At 34.6% G+C, this 24499-nt stretch overlaps 1 protein-coding gene across 1 annotated transcript in view; it reads left to right on the top strand.

Annotated features, from left to right (window-relative positions):
• LOC113494565 overlaps positions 1 to 24499 on the top strand; it is a 153885-nt gene that overhangs the window by 122952 nt on the left and 6434 nt on the right. Inside the window, exon 2 of the mRNA XM_026872957.1 lies at positions 3885 to 3957. Coding sequence (XP_026728758.1) covers positions 3944 to 3957 — 14 coding nt within the window. The 5' untranslated portion in view covers positions 3885 to 3943. The remainder of the gene's footprint in view (positions 1 to 3884; positions 3958 to 24499) is intronic.

Here is a 24499-nt window from a genome sequence, read left to right as displayed (position 1 = left end):
GTATATCCCAAATCTTCACAATTATATAGCTTCAAAAACCCAATGAACTAAGTTTTTTTCAACACGAAAAACATTCGTCGCACAATTTAACGTCACTACTAAAAGCCACTTAAAATCTTGAGGAGTGGTGAGTACTTCAGAGATTCATAATACAGTTAGGAAAGTTGGAAGCGAATATAAAAAACAAGAGTTTAGTGACCTTGGAAGCATTTAAGTTCTTCCACTCCACTTCGCAGTCCTAAGTTATATCGTCCACAGGCAAATGGTTTAAGTTAGAAGAAAACGGAATCATCTTGAACATAGTATTCTCACCTTTGTTTTGTCCTTATGGACACCCACTCCCTCGGGGGAGGAAATCGGTAGAGTCAGACTTTTACTGACTAAACCTGAACCGCCGTGCTACGTCATCCGCATTTTTGTGTCGGTGTATGGCAATGCGTTGCAATCCTTTATACATACTAGTCTCACCTACTTCCTTTACCTGTCCCGTTGTCTGTCTATTGGTGTGGACTGTGGACCCAAAACTTTCCATCGTTTTGCGTTTTATGGCGGAAGTACTAATATACTATAAAATATTTTATTTTTTTAATAAAATTTTATGATAGTACCCATGTTAAAAATGAAATTCCTGCTGAAAAGCTATTTTAATTTATTTTGGTAGTTCTTAGTTCTATATTATTCAATGTTTAAGGCAAGCACTTACTATTCTATTCTAACTTAATTCTTCGCAACACAGATGGTACAACCTCGGTAAAATGATAATAAATACAATTCTCCACACATATCTGCGGTATTACACATGAATATTAGAAACGGAAACTTCCACAGATGTTACTAACATAAAACACGTACAGTCACAAGCAAAAATCTTTGTTTTCATAGTTGTTATCGGTTTTTCATCCTTGAACATATTTTCTTTCATGATTTGTTTTTCTGTGAACATAAACTATTAAATAAATATAATATAACTTATAAGTGATATAAAACGAATGCGAATTTACTTATGCGAAATTTATTGGCATCGCTTGAGGAGTGTGAGTGGGTATATTTATCAAGAGCGTAAATATTACGATTATGAAAGACGTTACATCAAATATATAGTTGAAAGACCAAAAGAACATACAATTCCATAGAAAAATGACGTTAATTATTGTATCGCGTACATATTTTTATTTGTACACATTTTTGCTAGCCATTGTACATCTACCGCGTCTTCCTCCATCTTGAACCATCCTTTGCCCGGTAAAATCGTATTTCCCATACAAACGAGCTATTTGTTTAGTGGACCTCGTTTAGAAGATTGCATTCTACTTGTTGTGCATTTATTGCGTGATTGCGGACACGAGGGATGTGCCTGTTGCTCGTAACACGTAATTGAAAGAGTACTGGACTTTCAAAGGACTGTCATTCTTTTGTTTTGTGACAGGAAGAATTTTGGGATAAATAGTATTCAAAATAATGGCATTTCGAGATCGGATTCCGCATAAATTTGCAAACAATATTGGTTACCCATCAAATTTAAGACCATAAGAATCTTTGATTAACATCAATCAATGTTTTTACCTATCACAGATTATGAGATACAGCCTAGTAATAGACAGACGGGCAGACTTACAGACAGCAGAACTTCAGTATTGTGATTCCGTTTTACCCTGTTGGTACGGAACATTAAAAAACGACTCTCCTAACCTGTATAACACAGATACACCAGGGCTAAGATCTGATTTCATTAAGAGAATGAAAAACACTCGTAGGTAATAACCGCTTGAAGGCTAGAGTCTCCCTCTTTAAAAAAAAAACATCAGCTACAGCAATCCTACAACGGCTATAAAAATGCAGTTTTTATTTTTCCCACTATATTGCGAAAAGGTACAGGTCCTCCTTTAAAAAAGAAATTTACATCAGTAATAGTGATCCTACAACGGCTTTAAAAGCACCGCCTTTAATTTTCCGAGTGTTGGGAAAGGGTACAGGTACTAGTTCAGTATCAAATTACTATAACATGAACAAACATAGTTTGTATTCTTCATCCTCTTTGAGTCCAGTTTCCTCAATGCATTGTCAGTATGACTTGACAAACAAGCAATCTTTGCAGAGTATCGGAAACTCGTTAGGGTGACGTGAAGCGTAAATATATGGGCTACAACGATACATAATTTCCAGTGTTTTCTTGAAATATGTAGGACAATGTGGGTGCTACTGATAGTTGTTGTTCTTTATTATGAGGATGCAACCAGCCATTCTTAAAAACCTCTTTCTCTCTTTATTTTACAGTTCTGATAGTATTTTAATGATTTTTTCATACTTTGACGTCCGGAGATACGAGCATAGTTATAATTCTTTAGGTTTAATAAACACTTGTAAAACTTGTCTAGAGATTAGTACTTTTTTATTGAAAACGACATGATGAAATAGCAATAAATCGTTCATGTAATCTTAAAAAGGCTGCACAACAAAATTTCTTGTGCCAAGCAGGTATGAAACCGTAGAGTTTTAATCGCAATTTCCTAGATATCACGGCTAGCGGAGCCTTCACTTCACTTCTATAGCGTTGAATTTTTACCCTTCGGCTCCTTCGAAAACCTAAAAGGGAACAAAAATATGAGATATAAACTGTAGCCAGATATTTAAATTAGTGCCTTACGATACAAATTATATAAACAACACCTTGTCTTAATAAAGTCAGTCGCCATTAGTAAAAGAAACTAAATGCCCCGTCCTGCAACATCTTCCAAGTCTGCATAACATGCGCACACGCCAAATTAACATCTATATTAAATACTAAGAACACATGTACGCAGTGAAAGTAGTAAATTCTGCACATTCCTACATAGAAAAGCTTTTTCCTTCGAATGATCGGTATTACCAGTTCCACTAGAATGTTCAATTTGATTAAATTACCATTTAAATACTTCTTACATTTATATGCGGTAACTTAGGACTGGTGGTTATGTTACCTGCACTTATTTTATGTTCTAAATTGAATCTTAGAAAAATGTATTTGATGTAGAAGTATTTTGTGAAGTACTTAAGCCAAATAACGTTTGCACGAATGAATAAAAGCCTTCTTATAAAAATCAAATAAACATACTTTTTGTTGGATGCAGGTGGTAATGAACCGGTCGCGCTGGAGAACGTATAGAGCAGCCTATGTCCAGCAGTGGACAGCTATGGGCTGAAATGATGATAAAATTAACTTTTGCACCAGCCTTTTTATATAGCCTCCAGATTCCAATTTAAATGTTGAAGACTGATATTTACACCGGTTTTTAAAATCGTCATAATTCCAACCACGTTAAAACTACTAGAAGAAAAACATATAACCTTAGATAACTTTGTAACTAGATCAAAATAAAGTCATAAATAAAAGAAAATTGCGGAAATGTCTGGTGATCTCACGCAGAAAGCAGTCGTCGTTGCGTCGCGTCCTTCGGAAAACGTCGATTTAAATTCGATATGTCTCTCTTTTATGGCAAGCTAACATTGTTGTAGATATTTTATGTTATTCTGAATTCAAGGATTTCTAGATTTATTTCAATTTAAAATTAAAGATGGTTTTGATTTTCTTTTTATACTACATACATAAAATAACCTTTCGTTCGCATTTGGCTGATACCATCATGTTATTGAAACATTATGTCCTGAATAGCAATCGAATCCACGATCTCCGGTATAGCAGTCAAGGCCACCAACTAATTGACCAACAAACCAGTCATTATCATGCCTACCTGAAAACTAAACTAACAAAAACAACATTAATAAAATATATCTTAAAAAAGCTTACTATTCAAACAACAAATTATAGACCTCCAAATATTCAAACCAATTAGCAATACACCAACATTTGTTTTAATAAAGTGAAATATTGTTATGTTTTGTTACAGTTTAACGCGGAGCAGACAAAATTCGTCAAAACTGGATCCCCACTGAAAATATTAGCGTCATGGATTCTGAGAGGTGAGGACAACATTATTTTAAATAGTAATATCTGTATTGATAGTACAAGTATGTACCTGCATCTTACTATTAATATAAATAAATAACCGATCAAGTGCTAACCGGTGACACTGAGGGTATGAACAAATAGGCTAAAAAATAAAAAAAGTTCGTTGACGCTAAGAAACAAATAAATTTGAGGTTAAGCCGGTCACTTTAATTGGTTTTTGTTGGTAATTGTTACTTACTATAGAGTACATTAGTTCCAACGAGAAAGAGGATTGAGAAAAGTCTTGTAATTCCAAAAGCATACTCAACGATATTTGTTATAATATCCAAAGCTCTTTCGTCTCATTTACGCGAAAGGCATTTTCCGACTACTGTTTTCCTCATCCGATTAATTTCATTACGAGATCCGACATCCGATACTCGCTTACGTGTTTCCGAATATTTTTGTATATTTACCTAATATCCATATAGTATATTCGTCGTGTTAGTTAATGCATGATCATATTTTACAAACCTTCTTAATGTAAAGACATATTGTTGTAAGAAAGTTACAATATATTGTGAAAAACTAAATTGGGTTTTCGTACGAAATTGTTTTCATAATTATATACCCGTACCAGTAAACTGTTTCTCATAGTGTACACAAATGTTCATCAGCTTTATCTTTAGGGTCATAGATATGAATTGAATGCAATTTTTCATCAGCCGATTGAAGACCCCAACTTTTTCAATAAACTTCTTTTTTGATGGCCATAATATTATATCCGAGTTTTTCCAAAACCTTACTTACATGAATACCTTTCAAGCATCATAGAAGTCGTACATTTTTGCCACTATTTCATCCTCCTCATTATTTTCGGCACTTGTTTTCCCCGACACTGTTTGCGACAGTATGACGTTCATTAGAGCTCGCCCTAATTGTTTTATACTAATGACCGAGGTACGGTTAACGCCATTACACGTGATATAATTCCCTCTCTTTTTTTCCTTCGCGGATTATCTCGCTGTAAGTAATGTAATACTACGCTGTCATTAAATGTATTAAGGAAAAATGTGGTTGTTTTGATGAAAAATTCTGGTTTTGAGTCTTGAGCCCGTAATGGAAAGCTGTTCTTCAGCCCAAAATGGAATTTAGCCCTTGCAATTGCAGATATCATTACCTCAATAAAAAAACTTAAAGGTGAAAGTGTACCTCGAGCTATTCACAACCTCATCTGGATGATCATATCAAAATCAAAAATCAAAATCCATTTATCAAGAACGTCACTTTTACATAGACAGCTCCTCGTATCGCCCACCCTACTATGTGAAACAATTACAGAAATAGTCCATAATCTGAAAGGAGATAATCATTTTTCTCCTACACAACAAACCACCCTGATTACCTGACATAAAACCTTTGTTTCACAATATCTCAACAGGCATACTTCCAAACATTTATCATATAAACGATGGCCGCTAAAACAAAGGGTTTATCTGTGAACAGTTCTATCATCCCTTGTTACTTTAAGTACCCTTGTCATGAACAATTTATTGAGTGCTAACACTTCCAACTGCGGAGATATATTTATTGTTCTTGAAGGAGGTGAGGGAACGTGTGAGTGTTATTTATCTTTGTTCCCATATATTTTATACGAAGTTTTATTTAAAACATTCATATTGACTTATAAGATTTTAGCTAAGAGTGGCTTAATCCTTCTCGTTATATTATGCGCGAAAGTTTGTAATATGGATTTTTGGTATCGGACGTTTGATACACAGATATTGTATAATCTGGATTGATTTGTCTCGGGTAGAGCCGTTGGCAGCAGCTGGTTATAAAGTACCAAAATTACGTAAGTCAAAAAATATAATAAAACATTCCCGTTATCATCGTCATTATATTGGCCTGGAATGACCCACTGCTGGGCCTTTCCTAATTTCACCCGCTGTTAGATACAAAGTTTCCCCTTTCACAGCCATCCTATTTACTAGACTGGTTAAATTGATGTTCACCAATGGCCTACAAAACAGTAGTACGCTTTAAAAATGTAACAACTCTTTGACAAACATTTTATTCGTGTTATAAGTTACTGGTCAATTATAAACAAATCACACCTTTATCACAAAAAGAAAAACACAAAACATTTCAAATAGAAAATCAAAACGAGGAATTAAAATAGTCCCAAGGCAGAACAAATCAAATTTAGTTCTGTGCTCGGCGAGACCTTGACCCAGTCCCGCTTTGGACCGTGTTTAATATAAATATTAGGTCCCCTGCCTTATCAAATATTCACAGGTTTCATTTTAAAACAATCAACGTTCTCTTTCAAGTTTTCTACTTCTGTTATTTGATTTTTTCTTTTGTTTCTTGTTGAATTGCTGTTATAGTTTCTATTTCTGTTCTTCTGTTTTAATTCCTGTTGTTCTATTCTACGTTGTGTTTTGTTTTATAAGGTTTTATTTGATTTTGACTTTTTCTCTTTGTTTAATAGAAATAGTACTTTTGATATTTAACTTATTTTAGTTTTAGCAATTTCCACCGCTGTATAGCATCGTTAGTAGGTATAGATGCAAGATATGCCCAGTTATATCGTGAGAATATCGCGTATTTATCGGCTAGTGGCTACCTCGATAAATACGCGTGAGTAAACCGTTACATCATTTAATATGCCCAGTTAGTACTTATACGGATTTTATCGAGGTTTAACTTTAGATGTCGAAACATCGGGAACTAAAATCTAAAATTAAACCGCGATAAAAACCGTAAAAGTAGTTTCGTTTCAATGTCTAACATTCGCGTAAACCTAAGAAACCAAACATTATTGATTTACTTCAGTGGTTAAACGACTGACACATTTAATTTGGTACCTCCTTGATATCAGTTTATGAGTTTGTTTTGACAAAAGTGACACCAAGATTGTTGACCTTTGTCATTTTCGTAAATTTGGAAAACATTTTGAAAAATCAATTGTTATTAAGTTTCCTTGTTACCCACCGCTTAACAAGTTCAATATCAGACTAATCTCATTTTACACATTACTCGTCGGTTGCTCATAAAATAACAGGATTTCGATATTAAACCAATGGTTGTGGAACGTGAATATATAATTACTTCCGCACCCAAAACGCAATTAAGCAAACGAGATCTATTCAACAAATATTTTGACACTAATGTTTAACGTATGCAGGTGAATTGGTAAAGCTAGTATATCAATCAATCATCGCTTTAGTTTGAGTTACCGTTAGTTTTAGATCTAGTCACATTCGAGTAGCTCTTCTTCGTTTCCTGGGATGCGGAAGTCGGAGGACCGGGTGTTGGATATAGCTTGGGTGAGGCCTATGTCCAGCTGTGGGCCTCAATAGGCCGAATATATTGATTGATTGAGTTGGTCTTCTCGTAGCGTTATTTTGCTTTCTTTGGCCCGTTGCCCCTGATACTAAAACATAATTTCAGCTTAAGATATACTAGAATCTACATGTGGTCGTTCTTAGTAAGTACATTCCATCTTGATGATGCTGTTGTCTACATTAGATTTAACGGCAACTTGAAAATGATTGACATTAAAAATTCAACATCCAACCATCTGTCATTTTCAGGGCTATTTCAACGATGTATAAGCTTTTACGACTATTTCAAAGATGTGTTGAGCACCGATTTCTATATGATAGAATTTTTATTACTAATTCCAGAGCGGCAATACCTTTTTTAGGAAAAGTCTGTCACTCCCTTCCTCTCCACCCATAGCGGGATGAGAAATTTGATGATTTCCCGTCTGAAAGAAAAAACAGCATTTAAAAGATGTCTACACAAATTGAAACTCGATAGGTTATATCATAATTTAATAATAGTCTTATCCATTTTCAGCAGTTAGAATAATTATATAAATCCTTTACATTTCTATTGTAACTAAATTACGTCAGAAGTTCATTAATTTGCATGATACTGTATTCTGTTGAGATGTAAATTTATTTAAGACATTTTTGAATTTCTGTTCGTTTGTCAGTTACGAATGCTTTAGTATGTAAGTCTTAGTAACATCATTCTTAAACGTGATTTAACTAACTTCCTAGAAAATAGTTAAATTGAATTGATTTTTTTTACACTAGAAGAATAAGCACTCATTTTTCGGGTTTCAGAAAAACCAATTTCTATCCATCACAATCCAATATTTTCCGAACATTATAAAAAGTAAACCTTTTAGTCCGTCAGATAGATAATTAAAAAGTATTAGACACGTAATTAAGTCTTTAAATCTTAGGAGAGAGGGCTGTGGCGCAACGACTTCTCAAAATAGTACACAAAAATGACGTCACACAATAGTTTAATTTAATCACTTTATGTCCTCCGTACAAAAGAAAAGAATACGGGTATAAAAATGACAATTTAATAAAATGTCGCCATAAGTATAAATAATCGATTTTAAAAGTTTCAGATGATGATGATTTCGTCCTGATACCCTGAAGCCAAACAAATGTAATGAACACTGGAACAAGTTCCTAACTTCTTGGCCTCCACGAAAGGTATCCAATTACCTGAAATAACAGTTTGACAAACTCAGTAATAAAATATTTGCAGGCAGCAAACTATGTTGATAGATGTTTTGGGATAACGTAAAACAAGTATGTGATAGGTGTGTGAATAGGTTTCTATTGAAAATATAACGTCTAAAATCAATCCTAAAATCACCCCCTACGATGTCACAAAATTATATAACTTATAACCTCTTTGTTATCTTAATAAATATAAATTACTCGTCACCTTGTTTGTCTGCAATGACCGACCGAAAGTTGAGAACAACTGCAAACCAGACAACCAAACAAATGTTTACAAATATAATATCTCCTTATCAATACAGTTTCCACAACATTCTGACTGACAAAAATAACGCTGCTGTTCAAAACATTTCATAAATGAGAATCCATATAAAAACCTCGAAAAATTACGTGTAAATCTCCTACAACGTAAACAAACAGCGAAAACATTCGTAAATTAACCAAAACGCAACCTACGTTATGAGATAAATGCCAGACATTTCTCATGTATTAAGATATTTCTATCGTTCTGCTGAATCAAGTGACGTTGGTATTTTCATTTCTACATACCTGTGTCACTTACAATTTGTGATCAAGCTTTAAGCAACAACAGGGTATGTTTTTAGGTATAACGCATATTAGACTATTTAGATTAATACTTAAGAAATGACATGTACTCCAAAATTTACTTCTCCATGAGAATGACATTTTAGAACCGAGCACTTAAAGACGCTGGTTTCGAATTAACGTCCTACTTGAAATAAAAACATTTTGATTTTGATTTTTCAGCGAACTTGTGAACTGCAATCAAGCTTAAACATGTTTTTTTCTTCTCATATTTTAAAAGTCGATTAAAACAATCTACCAGTTAAACCTCCACTCCATACACCTACTATACAAGTTTATACCCCATTTCGTAACAGCAGTTTCAACAAGAACACTAAACGCGACATAACCACTAAACTCTACATAAAACTAACCGTAAACAACCTTCGGAGACGAAAGTTATTTGATACAAGCTCCAACGATTTGTCACTCCTGCCTGGGGGCTTACCACTTCCTCCTCAAACGGGACTCTAAGACGTGGGAAAGAAACAGCACTATAAACTGCGTAGAGCAGCGTCCCTTTTCAACAAAAGCAAGTCTTAATTTTAGAGGTGATGCTAAGCCCCCAGGGCCAACATTTTTCTATGAAAACAGAGTGTTTACGCAGAGATGGCAAACATACCGACCCAATCTACTGCCGACAATGGTCTGTAAACTTCGACATTAATGTTTATTTTTTGATAGCCGCCCACGAAAATAAATAAGGTAGAAAATAATTTACTAAACCCGGCCTCACTTTTTGAGGACAGTTTTATTTTTGGGTAGATTGATATCCTTTATTTAATATGCCTTCGTTTGAAAAAATAAATATGTACAGAAGTTTGGACTAGCATCAACTTTATGAATTAGGTACCTACTACCTAGTGTAGGCCTTTGCACGTTCGCTATCGTCAAAGTATTCTTAGGTATTTTTTATTGAATCACGACTCTGCTGTACGGAATTTAATGATTGACTTTCATATACATTCAAATTCCATGCACAAGAGACACCCAGACTCAGGACAAGCGTTCGAGGATCACACAAACGCTTGTCCTACGCGGGATCAAATCCACGAGATTTTGTTTGTCGGTGTGACCTATATTACATGTAAACCACTCGGCTATCCGTGCAGTATAAAGATATTTAAGCTAAATCTGCAATGTGAGGCTTAATTTCATAATTCGTCGTATTTATTTAGACAATACTTTTTTGTGATTTTTCTTCAAACTTTATTTTATTTTTAGTAGTAGCTAAGAAGGTAATAAAACACCTTTTCGATCAATCCCTCGCACACAACTCCAAGTTAATCACGGTCGTCCAATCAATCCTGTTTCCACTTCGAATTAGTTCACAAATCTAAGTCGCTTTTCCTTAACAAAAAACATCTAATAGCTTTGGGAAATTGGCTTTAATTAAATACTTTTTCCTCCCTTTAAAGCGTAAAAAAAACCTTTTTCGAATAGGATTTTTAATAGGTTTAAATACAGCGATTCTTATGCTATTAAATAAACCTAGTGGTTACCCAATCATTGTATGGAACGAATTTCTGATTGATTTATCCGTTACGCCTATTACACGTATACATTAAACCTACCTTAAATAATTACTACGAAAATGTTAACAGTATTTCTACTATGTAAGTACTAGTGTTTTTTTTTTCGTTACTTTGTTCAAAGAAAACATCGTCATTTTTCAATCAGTTTTAATTTGCACATCAGATTTATGCCTTCTCTGTCACACTGAGGTGGTGACTGATTTATATTTAGCACGTATGTGTCTAGTCATGTCTCAGTATTCTGCAGTTATGGTAATGGTATTGTAGCCTAAATAAATTAATGACACGATTTTTTACGAAAATTTTACGACCGAATTTACTACCCTTTTTTAACTTAATTACTTATCTGCTCCTATGAATTATAACTTATTAAATGATCTATTTAACACTTATAAGATTTTACAAGTAGAATGAATATTTCCTTAAATTACTGCTGTAACAAACAAACTCTTCAGCTGTATAATACTAGATTTAAAATCACATTACGCTTCTCTGAGAACTTTCAGTCTACCTACATGAGCAGTAGGAACATAACTTAGGACATTAAAACACCTTATAAATCAGACGACTTTACACAACGTTACCTCCCACTTATCTAACTTAGAATTTCCCCGGAGACCTTAAAACAAAGGCAGACGGCTCTTATTAAAGTCTTATATTCCAGAAGAAACTGCTCCTCTTCCTAAACCCGCCATTAATTATGAAACAGGTAGATATAATGTTGAATAACTATTTGAAGTAGGTATTTTTCTATGCTAGAGTTTTTATTACTGTGTTTACTCGTAAAATGCAAGTGAGAAGATTACCATCAAGAATAAATAATTCTAAACTAATAATTTGCTCACTACTCGTAGATTCATGTTCTAGTTATGACTATTTCTTTACTTGCGCTATTGATTTCATACGTGCTGTATAGTACGTATGAAATTAGCTGTTTGTGATTTGTTTTCGATCTGTAACAGAGAACTGTAAATAAGAGACTTCATGATTCACGCGTTTTTACCGGGATTGGATCCAAACCGAGTCTCAATTAAAGACTCTTGGAGGAGCAACTACATAGTAGCTTCATTTCATAGTAAATGAGCCTCACGATGTGACTAAAACAGGACAACATTCATGAAAAAAAAACTTTTCTTTTAGTCTTTCAAAACCAGTATAAGTTTTACCACTCTATCCATACTCCTTGCCTTCCAGAAGCCGAAAAATGTATATATATATACATATCAGTTCATTTACTTATAGAGCAAGCCACCCAAATCTGTACTTCCAATATTTCCGGGCACGTCCGTCCCATAAATCCATATAGTAAATAACAATAAATTAAAAACGTAAGAGCGGTGAATACTTGTGTATTGCGCAAGCGCTCTGTAATGGAATGATAATCACTTTCGCTGAGCGTATTGACATGCGCGCGACTGCTACCGGCTAACGCACCGGTCAGGTGGCCATGGTTTTATGTTATTGAGGACATTTATACATTTATTCATCAGTCAGTAATAGTAATGTTTTGAAATAAACTTTTGATAAATGATGGGAATCGAATCTGCTGAATAACTATTTTTTGTTGCTGATTTCATTTCTATTTTATGTCATTATAAGTCACGCCAGCCAAAGGACACAAACATACGTTTAAATTTAACTCTAAATTATGAAAAAGGAAATCTCGAGCTTTTTTTCAAAAAATCCGAAACGCCTTTCCGAACCGAAATAGTAAAACGATTAAGTCTAATTTCAAATAAACCATATCTATCTATAAAAACACACTTGACACATAATCGTAATAATCATAAATAATTTTCCACACTATTCAGTACACCATGGTCACCCTACTCTCGTGACGCAACGCGTAGACCGGCGCCGGCGCACGAAACCCGCGAACAGTGGCACGCGGCTGTCACATTGTTATTGGTTTGTATTACAACATACCAATTTGGGGTTATACGTTATATCGCATCGGTATCGCGTTTTGGGATCGGCAGTGATCAATGAGTATAGTTATTTTATCATTGTTCATTGATGACATAGGTACTTTGTAGGTATTTTCAACATAGATAAGGGATGTCTTTTTGTACTTTCTTTAAGTCATTATTACCTTCGTGATCCCAGGATTTTGACCATTCTAAATGAGGTAATTGGCATTATGGTATGTCGCGAATGCACATACCTACTAAAGGAAAACGTCATCAGGAAACCTGGGTTCTAATTACTGGAATCTGAAATCCGCAACCCGCAGTGAGCTAGCGTGGTGATCAATGCTCAAATCCTTCCTCTAAGGGAGTATACCTGCTTCCAGCAATAGAACATATACATAAACGGTGTTATTATATTCATATAGACTTAGTCATATATTATAGTCAAGAAGGCTTTTACCGGTATTCATAATTTGAGTAAGAATACCTTACATAGTTAAAAACGTATTTTCACATTCGCACAACAAATAAAACACCGATTCGACATACCCATTATAACCACGCGGCGTGCCTTTACCTTTCATATTTTCAACTAAACACAAGAAACAAAAATAGCAGTATTTCACCGTAATTACAAAAACGGTAAATCAAAAACTTATTGTTAGACAAAACAATACGCTACTTTCCCGTTTCACTGTTGAAACGCTAAAACTTGTGATATACGACTTGACACTATTTATAAATGTTCCTTGTTTCTGAACTAGTTGTGGAGATTGAAGACTTGTTTCAAACTCACGATCCTGATTTGTAAGGAGTAGGTAAGCTAGAAGTCTGTGTCCAATAAGCCAAGTATATAGGTACAGTAGCTGTGCAGGCAGTAATTAAATAGGCGATAATAGTAATCAGTTTTCAAAACAGTATAACGTAGGAATATTCGATAAGTAAGTATTAATTATTATAGACATCATAACCGTAACTTTTTGTTATAAAAACAAGTTTTATACTGATCGCATAAACTGAACATTTAGATTTGGTCTAAAATGGTACAATTGGATTTGGTGACTCTGGTCTCTTCCTTATTCATCTTCTCTTTCCAATGTCCGTTTTCCAATTAATTGGAGGTGCAGATAAAAAAAACATCACAAACAACTACCGCTCATTCAACTCTAAAACGGCAGAAAAAGAAATCCCTTATTTTCTAAATCCTTTGATATTAATCAAATCTCAAAATCAGCTTACACGCTTCCAAAAACTAATATCTACAGGGACAGGCAAGTTAATTAGTGCTGAGATAACAAATCCTTTTGTTATATAACATAACTAGCTCCAAGATTTTCATCTTTTATAAGAAACCTAGTAATAACAATACATTTAGCATTTCTTTAGCTCACGAATTCCTCTGGGGGTCACATTAGCACATTGGAACACACGTGTGACCTTCACCTTGACCCTAGGTAAATCTGCGAAGGGTTGAGGATGAAGTAGGAACAGAAGGCTAATTGTTTCAGCTTTAATTTATTTTGTTTAAGAAAAGATATGTCGGTTCACCGCAATTTTGTTTTTTTGATTCCTTGTTGCAACTGCGGCAACGGAATAACATAATCTGTGAAAATTGCCCCAATCTAGCTATGACATGACAGCCTGGTGACAGACGGACCGACAAACAGTGAAGCGTTTTTAACCCTTTTTGTACGGAACCATAACAATGACCAATTATCTGCACTCTTAATTGTTAAAAATCGGCAACTGCTGCGTCTGTTGCAATTGTGGAAAGGCACCACACGAACACCGGTGGTCTCTTTGGTGGATCTCTTTTCAATAACTCCTATCACATACTCCTATATTGCTTCAAAACGTAGACGCCCTATACAATGAAAATAGTAATTATTTATTTCTGTAATTTAGTTTCGTGAACATTGTCGATCAAACCTTCTGTAAATACTATCGCATGCCGCAAGGACAGGTCACAAACAGGTCGCTCTGCTTTCAATCTCATAACAACGAATTACGGTTCCTCGTTATTTTAACTTAGCTGTTTATTCAGGCTTAAACGAAATAAATGTGTTTGAAATGGGCCGGCTACATTTTTAATAACTTTCGCTAACAGATACTTTAGGGTGTCGACAAATTAATATTTATTTCCCTTTGTTTCTCAAACTTGGTTCTTTTAATGTTTGTTCTGCGTTTTGCGACTGTTTTGTGTACTGCCCAAGGTGAGGGCTAGCTGCATCAGCATTGTGAAGATGATTGCTGATAGGGTGGACTGTAGCCCTGTAGGCATGTCAGTTGCTGCTTTATAATTCCCCATTGGGTTGCCCTTTGATGACTTACATACTAAAACTTATACGTGTCTTAGTATTTATTGTCTTAAAAAAAAACATAATCATAAAAATCTTTGTAATTAAATTCTATATAAATAAGTTATCGCCGGGAATATACAGCAGTGACTGACAATTAGAGGACCTCTAAATTTGAATATTGTACACCGATTTATAATTATTTTATGATCAAAAATGACACTTAATTACGCGGGTTTAATTACGTGTTCATCTTGCTGTTCACAAATACGGCATAAAACACACCAGATTAATGAAAGCAGCATTAAAACATACAAAAGACAGTTTTCATGATGAATAGCTTTAAAATGAATGTGGAAACCAGGGCCATTCATCTCTGGAAACAGTTTTCTTATTTTTGAGGCTCATTCATTAGCGACCTTGAGGCTAATGTTAAAATCTTCCTATTGTTGTTGTATTATACTTGACATCTGAAAAGTAGGCCATGGCTAAATAGAATACTGTGTCCACGGTATTATGAGTTCTTAAGACCCAATGTGGGAGTGAGATAGCGCTCTCTAATTCGCGTAGCTGTGTCTCGCTTGCACTAACGCTGCTATCCTTCTTTGATATTCTACAGTTAGGGCACAGGTCAGCATTATTTTAGAAACTAATTTCTATAATGTGAAACAAAAGACGTTTTCCGTAAGCGGTTACTTTAGATTTATTAGATCTTTTCAAGGATAGAAGAAATAGAGAATGAACCCATTTGTCTTTAAAAAAAATTGTTCGAGTAATACAAGTCTATTTTAAAATGCGAATTTAAAAGACAGATTAAAAATCTTGGTGCCAGCTTGATAAAATGACTTGAATGGAATGGAAGACACTATTGTCTAGCAGGGACTCATCTGGATTTATCTTCAGAATGCAACGAGTTTAATTAAAAAATAAACCTTACACTATGATTGATATCAACCTTCTAGCTTAGAACCCAAAATATGTGCATATACGAATATAAGACTCACAATTTTTTAACTAAGTACACCTAGAATTTAGGTATTTATAAGTCTAGTTTATATATATATAAGGAATAAAAGTCCCGTACCGATCTTGCTTTGCAAACAACAATCATTCGGCATATTATGTACTAGTTGTTGCCCGCGACTTCGTCCCCGTGGGTAGAAGATATATTTCATTGTTCATTTTTATTCTATCTTCGCTCCTATTAGTCGCAGCGTGATGATTTATAGCCTAAAGCCTTCCTCGATGAAAGGTCTATTCAACACAAAAATATTTTTTTAATTTCGACCCGTAGTTCCTGAGATTAGCGCGTTCAAACAAACAAACAAACAAACAAACTCTTCAACTTTATATATTAGTATAGAAGTATAGATGTAAATTATCGGTAAAAATCAGAGTTACTTTTTATGCATGTGATTTGAATGTTCATGAAAGCTCCAACGAGTTCACATTTCAAAGGATTAAATCCCATTGCGGTAATCGTTTATTGACGCAAAAGAGATTATTTCACAACACAATATGCAGTTACGTGTGCAAACATATCGGCAACAATAAAAGCAAAGCCTCCTTATTAAACTGCACTGAAAAACCGTGATTCCGCAAATATTAATTGTCGATATTCGTTTGTAGCTAAATAAACTCGGTTAAAACATTCACTGGGCTTTTGTTTTGGTCTGTTTGTACAGTCGACACATCAGTGGCACCAACCTTATTACCACTCAGTAAAGTTCATTTTCAATTGTTGTCACTTCTGGGCTACTGCATACACCTGCCAATGAAAATATGAATGTTTGCTTTCGATATTAAAATAATATTGAAACGTCCGGTTTTGTAACGTTTGTTTGTTCACTCATAAAATACCTTTGTGTTTAATGTGAACCCATCGGCAATCAAAATAATATACTAGATCGACGTGTTTCATGTATTATGGAGTTATATATAGAATAGAACAATATTGTGTGTTAAAAGACAAAAGAACAAAATATAAACATGTATCTTCATTTTTTTTTTCAACCAGTCTTTAGATCTTTAATTAACTCGCTTCTGGCATTTAACATAAAATAAAAAACAGAAACATTAATGACGAAAACATTTTTCACAAATATTAATGTCTAGAGGTACACAAAATATCTCCGTCCCTTGCTTGTATGATTTATTTTGCTTTTTCTACGGACTGCTTCATAAATTTTTCGAGCTAAATATGGTAGATGTTTTAAACCATAATTTCTGGCTATTGTTGCCTTAACTTGAAAGGGCTTTTTACCGCAAAAGGTAAATACAAATAATGGTTTAAAAAGTGATTAATAAATTGGTATTACATCATGCAGACTCAAAATGTGTGTCCTTGAGCATCACTGACATGATTTTAAATAAATAAATAAATAAATGCGGACAACATCACATACATTTAAGTTGCTTCATGCAGATTTGAACCAACTTACATTCAATCACGAGCTCTAGTATTGAGCAAAAACAATACGACATCATTCCGTAATCTTAAGAATTCAATCTTATGCGTTTGCAAAACTGTATAAATATCGTTATCCCGGTGAAGCCCGCGGCGAATACGTAATGTCTAGAAAGTCACATCTGTGAGGCACGCGCCTTGAATCTTACTGTTTTGCGATATTTATGGCACACCACTTTTTGTGATTGCTAAGTAGGCTGTGCAACGTTTGTGTGATACCTATTCGAAGTGAATACTTCACGTTGACCTGGAATTGAGAAAACATTTCATCTGAGGATTATTAACATGCATGCAGCTATCTAAATTAGTTCTGTGAGATGATACGTATCATCAAGGGCGCTACCAAAACGCATACAAAAAAGTCATATAAACGCGTTTAAGAAGAGTTCAGTGTTCACACACGATTAACTAAAGTTTCCAGTGTTACTATTTCATGGACGGTGTTTAGTTACGGAATATATACCATTAATATCAGTTTAGTAAACGAAATTACATGTTTTGTGCGCTTGTGCTACTTCGGATCTCTTCGAAAGATTAAGAAAACTACACGTTAAAAGTAATTAGATACTCTCAACGGTCATTAATAGTAATTTTCTTTTTGTAGCTCATCAAGTGCTCAGCAACCAACCTATCCACCTATAAAAGTAAAAGCCACATAATAATCCAGATCACTAAATACCCTAGTTCTCACTTTCACGTAATAAGTGCGAAAGCGATTAATACTGAATCCACAGCAATAAAAACCAGTGAACAGACTCACGTCGTTACCGTTTCCTAGATAAGAAACTAATCATGTTTATATACAGTTTTGCACAATACGCTGTTTCCTAATGGTCATTATGATTAAGATGTTACTATGAGCGATGTAATGTCGTGACGAGACGCGCGTTTTATTTTTTTCTGAATCTCCATTTTGAATATGGTAATGATGTGGAGATGGAGAGATGTATCTAATGCATTTGTTTACGATGAGGTACTTTATTTCGGGATTTGTTTTCCAACCGTTGTTAAGTCAATCTATTTGGGATTATTGCTTAGTTTTTTAGACCTTTAAGAGAGTCTTCTAAGTAGACTTCTTTTGCTAATGTGTCATATGATCTTGGAAGTAATCGGGCCTTTGCTTTAACGTAAAAGTCTTTATCTTATCAACTTTTAGGTGTGAAGGAAACCTTTTAAGACACAGCATAGGCAGCATAAGCATAGAGCAAATCAGTGATTGGAACTCTTTCACTCAGTTAAAAACCAAATAATTAATGATTCTAAAAAAACCAACAAATTTTAAAACTTTTCACATACGTTACATAAATTCATACCCGTTACCCAGAAGGATCAACAAAGTTTTCAGCTTACCATTAGCATAAAACATGTCTATTTGTAACCAAAGTTATAAATGTTATTCAAAAAGGGGAAATAAATGACACGTTTAGCATCAGATGTGTCCTGGATACGTATTCAAGTGACCTACATTTTTCTCCAGGACCGTTGTACACGCTCAGAAAAGTCGCCAGATCTAAGCGAGAATTTTGTCTTTTCTACAAAAAAAAGTATGTTAGGCTAGAATTAGGCTACGTTCCTCATGGCAATTTTATGCTTTTTCCTTTACTTGCGATAACTTAACTAATTGGTGCATACAGAAGGTTTTGATGAAGCATTCCTAACTTCGCGAGGATTGTGGTAAAAGTCTATATTCTTTCTTATTTTTAAAACACTCTTGCACTAATTAAACATTTTTTATCTCGCGGGGTTTCACTAAGTCACCCAGTATTAGCATTTTTTAATCTCACAAATGCCTGTCCTACACGGGGATCAACCCCGCAGCTAACATATACATATGGGGACATAAATACATAAATTAGGAAACTTAAACTTAATGTTGTGGAAACGACACAAATCCTTGCACATCGCAGTGACTCTTTGTATCGTGTACAAGCGCACTTATACCAAGAACATCCATAAATCGGATTTGTGTATATTATCGAGATTTCCAACGGTGATTAATCATCCGTAGATACTGGATTACGACTTATCTGACTGAATATGAGGCGGGAAATGCTGCGTCATTGTAAGGGATAATTACATTGCTAGAAGTAAAATAAAATCTACGAAATACGAGGATTTCATTTTACTTTTGTTTAAGACAAAGTTGCAAGATAAATACTACGAAATACCCTTTTAAAGGCATACATCTTTATTTTATTATCTTCGATCAGGTTTAAAGTGGTTTTGTGTGTGATCCTCAACTAGAATTGGGGAGGCCTATGTCCAGCAGTGGACGAATATGGGCTGATGCTGATAATGATGATGCAAGTGTCAAAATCTAATGCCATTAGTTAGACATTATTCTAGCCCTACTTATGGAAAGGTTTCTGAATTTTCAAGTGTGGTTACTGATAATGTAGGTAATAACTAACTTATGAGAAGATTTAACCTCATCCAGTTTAGTCCTTTCACATTTGAAAAACTAACAATGATTTCGTTAAATTTCTGATTTTTAAATATCAGAAATTTAACTAAATCTTAAAAAAAAACATGAAGTTATGGGTTTGGCCCAAAGAGTATTAAATACAATGAGAGTTATCTCACTAACCTAACTTAAGGAATGCCGGCAAAAACATTCGAATAGCGGAAGTGCCAATTACGAGACTTATTGGCTGAAAGGTTTCGGTACCAAAATTCAGCTTTGATTCAATAGGAAACTAAATATTACAGGAAGAAATCATTTTACTACTAATTAATGAAATTCAAACCATCTCCAAAACAAAGACTAAGCAAATTAAATTGTTTAAAACAAAGAGTAAGATTTTGTTAACAATTAATTAAAATAGGGGAATTGTTGGTTGACATAGGCTACACTTAAAAATGAAATATAAAATGCTGGATTTTTTTAGTAGCCTAAAAGGTTAATATCTGGATCCTTTTCCTAATGTGTCTTTCCTACTATCGAAGGCAGTCAACTACTACTACATCATAGAAATTTATATCTCTTGCAAGGTTAAACTGATCTGCAGCATACCAGAATACTTCTAGGCCAAGACATCCATCCAAATATTCATTTGTCAACACCTTTACTCATCATAATTCATTAAAGGAGTCTATATTTATCAAAGACTTAAAAAAATATCTCAAAGGCAAGCAAGCAATCCTTTTTTTTTGTGGTAAAGCAAGGGAATTCTCGTGGACACCCACTCCCTCGGGGGAGGAATGGGTAATTTCAGACTCTTACTGACTAAACCTGCTCCGCCGTGCTACGTCATCCGTTTTTGTATCGTTGTATGGCAATGTGTTGCAATCCATCATACACCGACCGTGGGCAAGCAAGCAATTCGAGTTTACGATCAACGAAACCTATTTATATCTAACACACTTCATCATCATCAGCCCATATTCGTCAACTACTGGACATGAGCCTCTCCAGTTCCACGCCATCGAGATCTTTCTCCGCACACACTTAAACCAATAGAACACGATGATCTTTTGTTTCCATATGATTATAACCTTTCACCAAGTTTTCCCCATCGCTCAGCGTGACAACAGCCTGGCACGGTGATAGCAACCTGTTATCTATACGCGGGAAGTCGCCATTTTGTTTTGACATCCGCCGGGTACCCGCGGGCTTGTTTACAATCAATACTGATTAAATCTCCACTTTGTACTTAATTGTTAAGTGACAATTTAAATGTATAAGAGTAACGTTAAATCGTTTCGTGGATAGATAAGACCGCTTTCTTGCTAAGGGACGTTTACAAAATTTTTAACGTTAATAGAAATTGTTCAAATGTATTGAATGACATTTCGTTTTGAATTATAGCAATGTAGCGTGTCTAAGAACTGTCATCTCCATAGATTCTATCATTTTCTATCATGTAAACACTTTTAGACTACACAAGGAGGTTTTTATCTTGAAAGAAAAAAAAAGTACCTGAAATAGATTCTTAAATTATTCAGTCGTATGAATCACGGACATCAATACTTTCGCCCTCCCTCAAATCATATCGATCGTAACAAACAACAGCGATAATAAGGGGTTTTACCCGAATTGTGGGAAAAGCGACATTTGCCAGCGCCTGTAAATTATCATTACACTTTAATAGCAGTCCATTTTAAACTTAAATACACCGCAATAAGATTTATAGTTTATTCAGCCTTTCTTTTGTCCCTAAATATTATTTTAAATTATCTAAGAAAATCCTTAAGAAATATTTAGTTTAATCGTTGAGCCTTTTGAATAATTTAAAGTGTTTATATAAATAATGATTAGGTAATTTTACATTAGCATTGATAGTTATTTACATTTATGTTCATTATGAATAATAATGTTGTTGAAAACAGCAGCTCATTTTTTGCAATTTGTATTTTGGAATAAAAATCAAATTTGCAAATCTTGATGGCCCCGTCGACCTTTTAAAAGCACTTGCGTTTCTTAGCTAAAATCCAGCTTTAAAATGCTAAAAATACATCCCTAGTTATATGAGTAAATACCTATCCTCTTTTAGTGTAATAAGGGCCTATTTGTCTTCTATATAAATGGGCATCCACAGTTTAACTGACTGCATCACAAATTCACATCTGCATTACTGCTGCTTGTTAAATTAATTAATTGGTTAACTGAAAATGGCAAAATAAGATGAATAATACTATAAATGTCCAACGATAAACTGTTAATAATACTACCCAAAGCATGCCAAATTTCCCCCCTTTTTCCTTGACAAAACTTCGTTAAAAGCAACAGCTGTTTGCACTCCTGCGCAGACCACCTGTCGCGGTGTGCGGCCAACCGAATCCAAACCCGCTTGTAAGCTCAGTGCAAGCCGACCGAGACACGTGATATACTTATACTCTGATATCTTATACTTATAAGCCTTTCGTATAGAAATATTGTTAATTTTGTTGCTTACACTTCTCAACCGCTTTAGATGAAGTTTGGTTACTCTGGCATACTGGCCGCGCGCAAAGCTGCTTGTTTTGGATAAAAACTTTAGGCCCAAAAAAACCCTATTTAAAGCTCAGATTTTTGCATATTTACAATAAAAAATCCCCGGATTAAAACAGCTGCCATACTCTAAATATCTTATAAAAATATATTTGTGGTTTTGCTGTTGCAAAGCCAGTTTGTATTTCAATGGTTTCCGTAAATCGTCCAGCGTGAATCGATACTTAGTTTGTCGGCTTCCATATCGGCCTACACTCAGGTCATCATTGAACCTATACTTAATTTGAACACGAACTATCTTCCATCTCTCTCTACACCTACAGGAGTGAACAGGATAGGGCTATAAAGTTTTCAAATCGAAGCCGCCTGACCCCTGGTGCAGGGAAAGGTGCGGTGTCCGTTGTTTCGCTTCCTTGCGCAGGAGTCGATTTTTTAGCTGGAAAGTGTATTATAGCCAAGTTCGTTGCCGGTATATTACGTCAGTTGCGTTCTATTGAAAATTTATGTCAATTGTGTTTAAATAATTCCATGTGTTACGCTGTGTTAGTTAAAATATGTAAATGTGTGATAGATATGAGTCATTTGAGAATTTTGGATGGGTGAGTGATTTATAAGAATTAATTAGCAAACGTAATGAGTGTAATCAACCGGCTTGAGTCACACGTGTAGAAAGATTAATTTAGAAATGATTGATTACAGTATTTAAAAATCGTCATTTCGATGATATAATATCATTTTTACTCATAAAAGAAGCGTAAAGAAAGATTTTCTTTTAGTTTTTAAAGGATTAAACCTAAAATTATTACATTTAATTTATTCTTACATTATTTACCGGAACATCATTTCGTCGACTTCCTAGCCTTTTTTCAAGCTAGGTTGGTTTTCAATCACACCGCATTCAACTATAATTCCGCCATTCAATATAGACCATGTTCTGCACACTTTAATATATAAATGTATGTTTATTATAAATAATAATAGTAAATATGGTTCGCTATCGTTGGGTATAAGTCTTCCGGATTACATCAGTTCGAATGTAATCTGCATATTGAGTGCTTCGTAATAACCATAATCTTGTTTCTAGTTTGTATTTAAGCCCGATGAAAATTAACACTTTGAGGTATTTAATTTAGTTTGAAATTCTCCTGAATAGGTAAGGCAGGAGTCTGATAATTAAAAGTTGTAAACGAAAGATTGGAAGATATAGGATTTTTCTTGGTATTAGGTGATTTTGATCAGCTAATGACAATTTTGTATACGGCTTTCTATGCTGGGCCGTGCTATTCTATTCGTGAATCGCACAAATTGTTGTCCAACGCGAGGATCGAAACTAACCTGAAACACTTGGCTATCCATGCAACCAAGATTTAGTAAAACACGATGAATATAGAACTACTGAGACAAATTTACAGCAATTCGAAGCATTAAATAAAACCAAAGCCAGTGCCATGAGTTCTTAACTGGCAGTTATAAATAATAATCTGAATAATCATAACATACTGACAGCAGTTTCAAGTCCATTCTAAACGTTATCGTTTCCCCATTAAGGCATCAAAGGTTCGTTGACTATAATAATAGTGTTTAAATCAGTTGTGACTTAGTAATGGCACTAGACCTTACTGTAGGAACCGACTGGCTGGCGTGAAATTATAGCTCCATGCTGCTGAGTAACGGACGCCTCATGTGTGGAAAGGAAAGACAAGGGAGAAGCGACAGCGGATGAGCTTCGACTGTACTAACCCTCGTGAAATGATCGCCCCATTTAAATTAGCCTGGAATCCAGAGAGGGCGTACATGGCTTTAGCTGAAGTTAATAAACTTAGTCTCGCCAATAATATACACATACCTATAGACATCACCAATGTCAACGTTATCAGGAGAATATAGGGACATTCTGCCATCGTAGAGAATGACACGTAAAATAAAACAGGTCTCTCTGGCAATCGAATGAAAAATATATCTATCTCTTTCTTATTTTTATCTTTGTAATATACTTATCTTTAATATCTAGGTTTATTTTTTTTCTCTTACTTCTGAGCATAGGCTTTCTACAAATCCGTTTAAAATTCTTTTTTGCTCCATCTCAAAATCGCGGTATGCAATCAATTCATTTCATCGTCACTTCCACCTTTGTTATCATTAACCAATGAAAAGTAATACCAACTACTTTCTCACCATTTACTTGTCTACTATCTATCTTCCATACCTTGCACCACACTGTACGCGCCCACTTACCGTATCGCAAACTCCGTAACGTAGTTGCTTATAAATATTACACGTAATACTCAGAAAGG

The sequence above is a fragment of the Trichoplusia ni genome, chromosome 5, assembly GCF_003590095.1.
Source record: "Trichoplusia ni isolate ovarian cell line Hi5 chromosome 5, tn1, whole genome shotgun sequence".
NCBI lineage: Eukaryota > Metazoa > Arthropoda > Insecta > Lepidoptera > Noctuidae > Trichoplusia > Trichoplusia ni.
The sequence above is the reverse complement of the archived record's forward strand: the minus strand, read 5'-3'. Positions and strand labels throughout refer to the sequence as shown.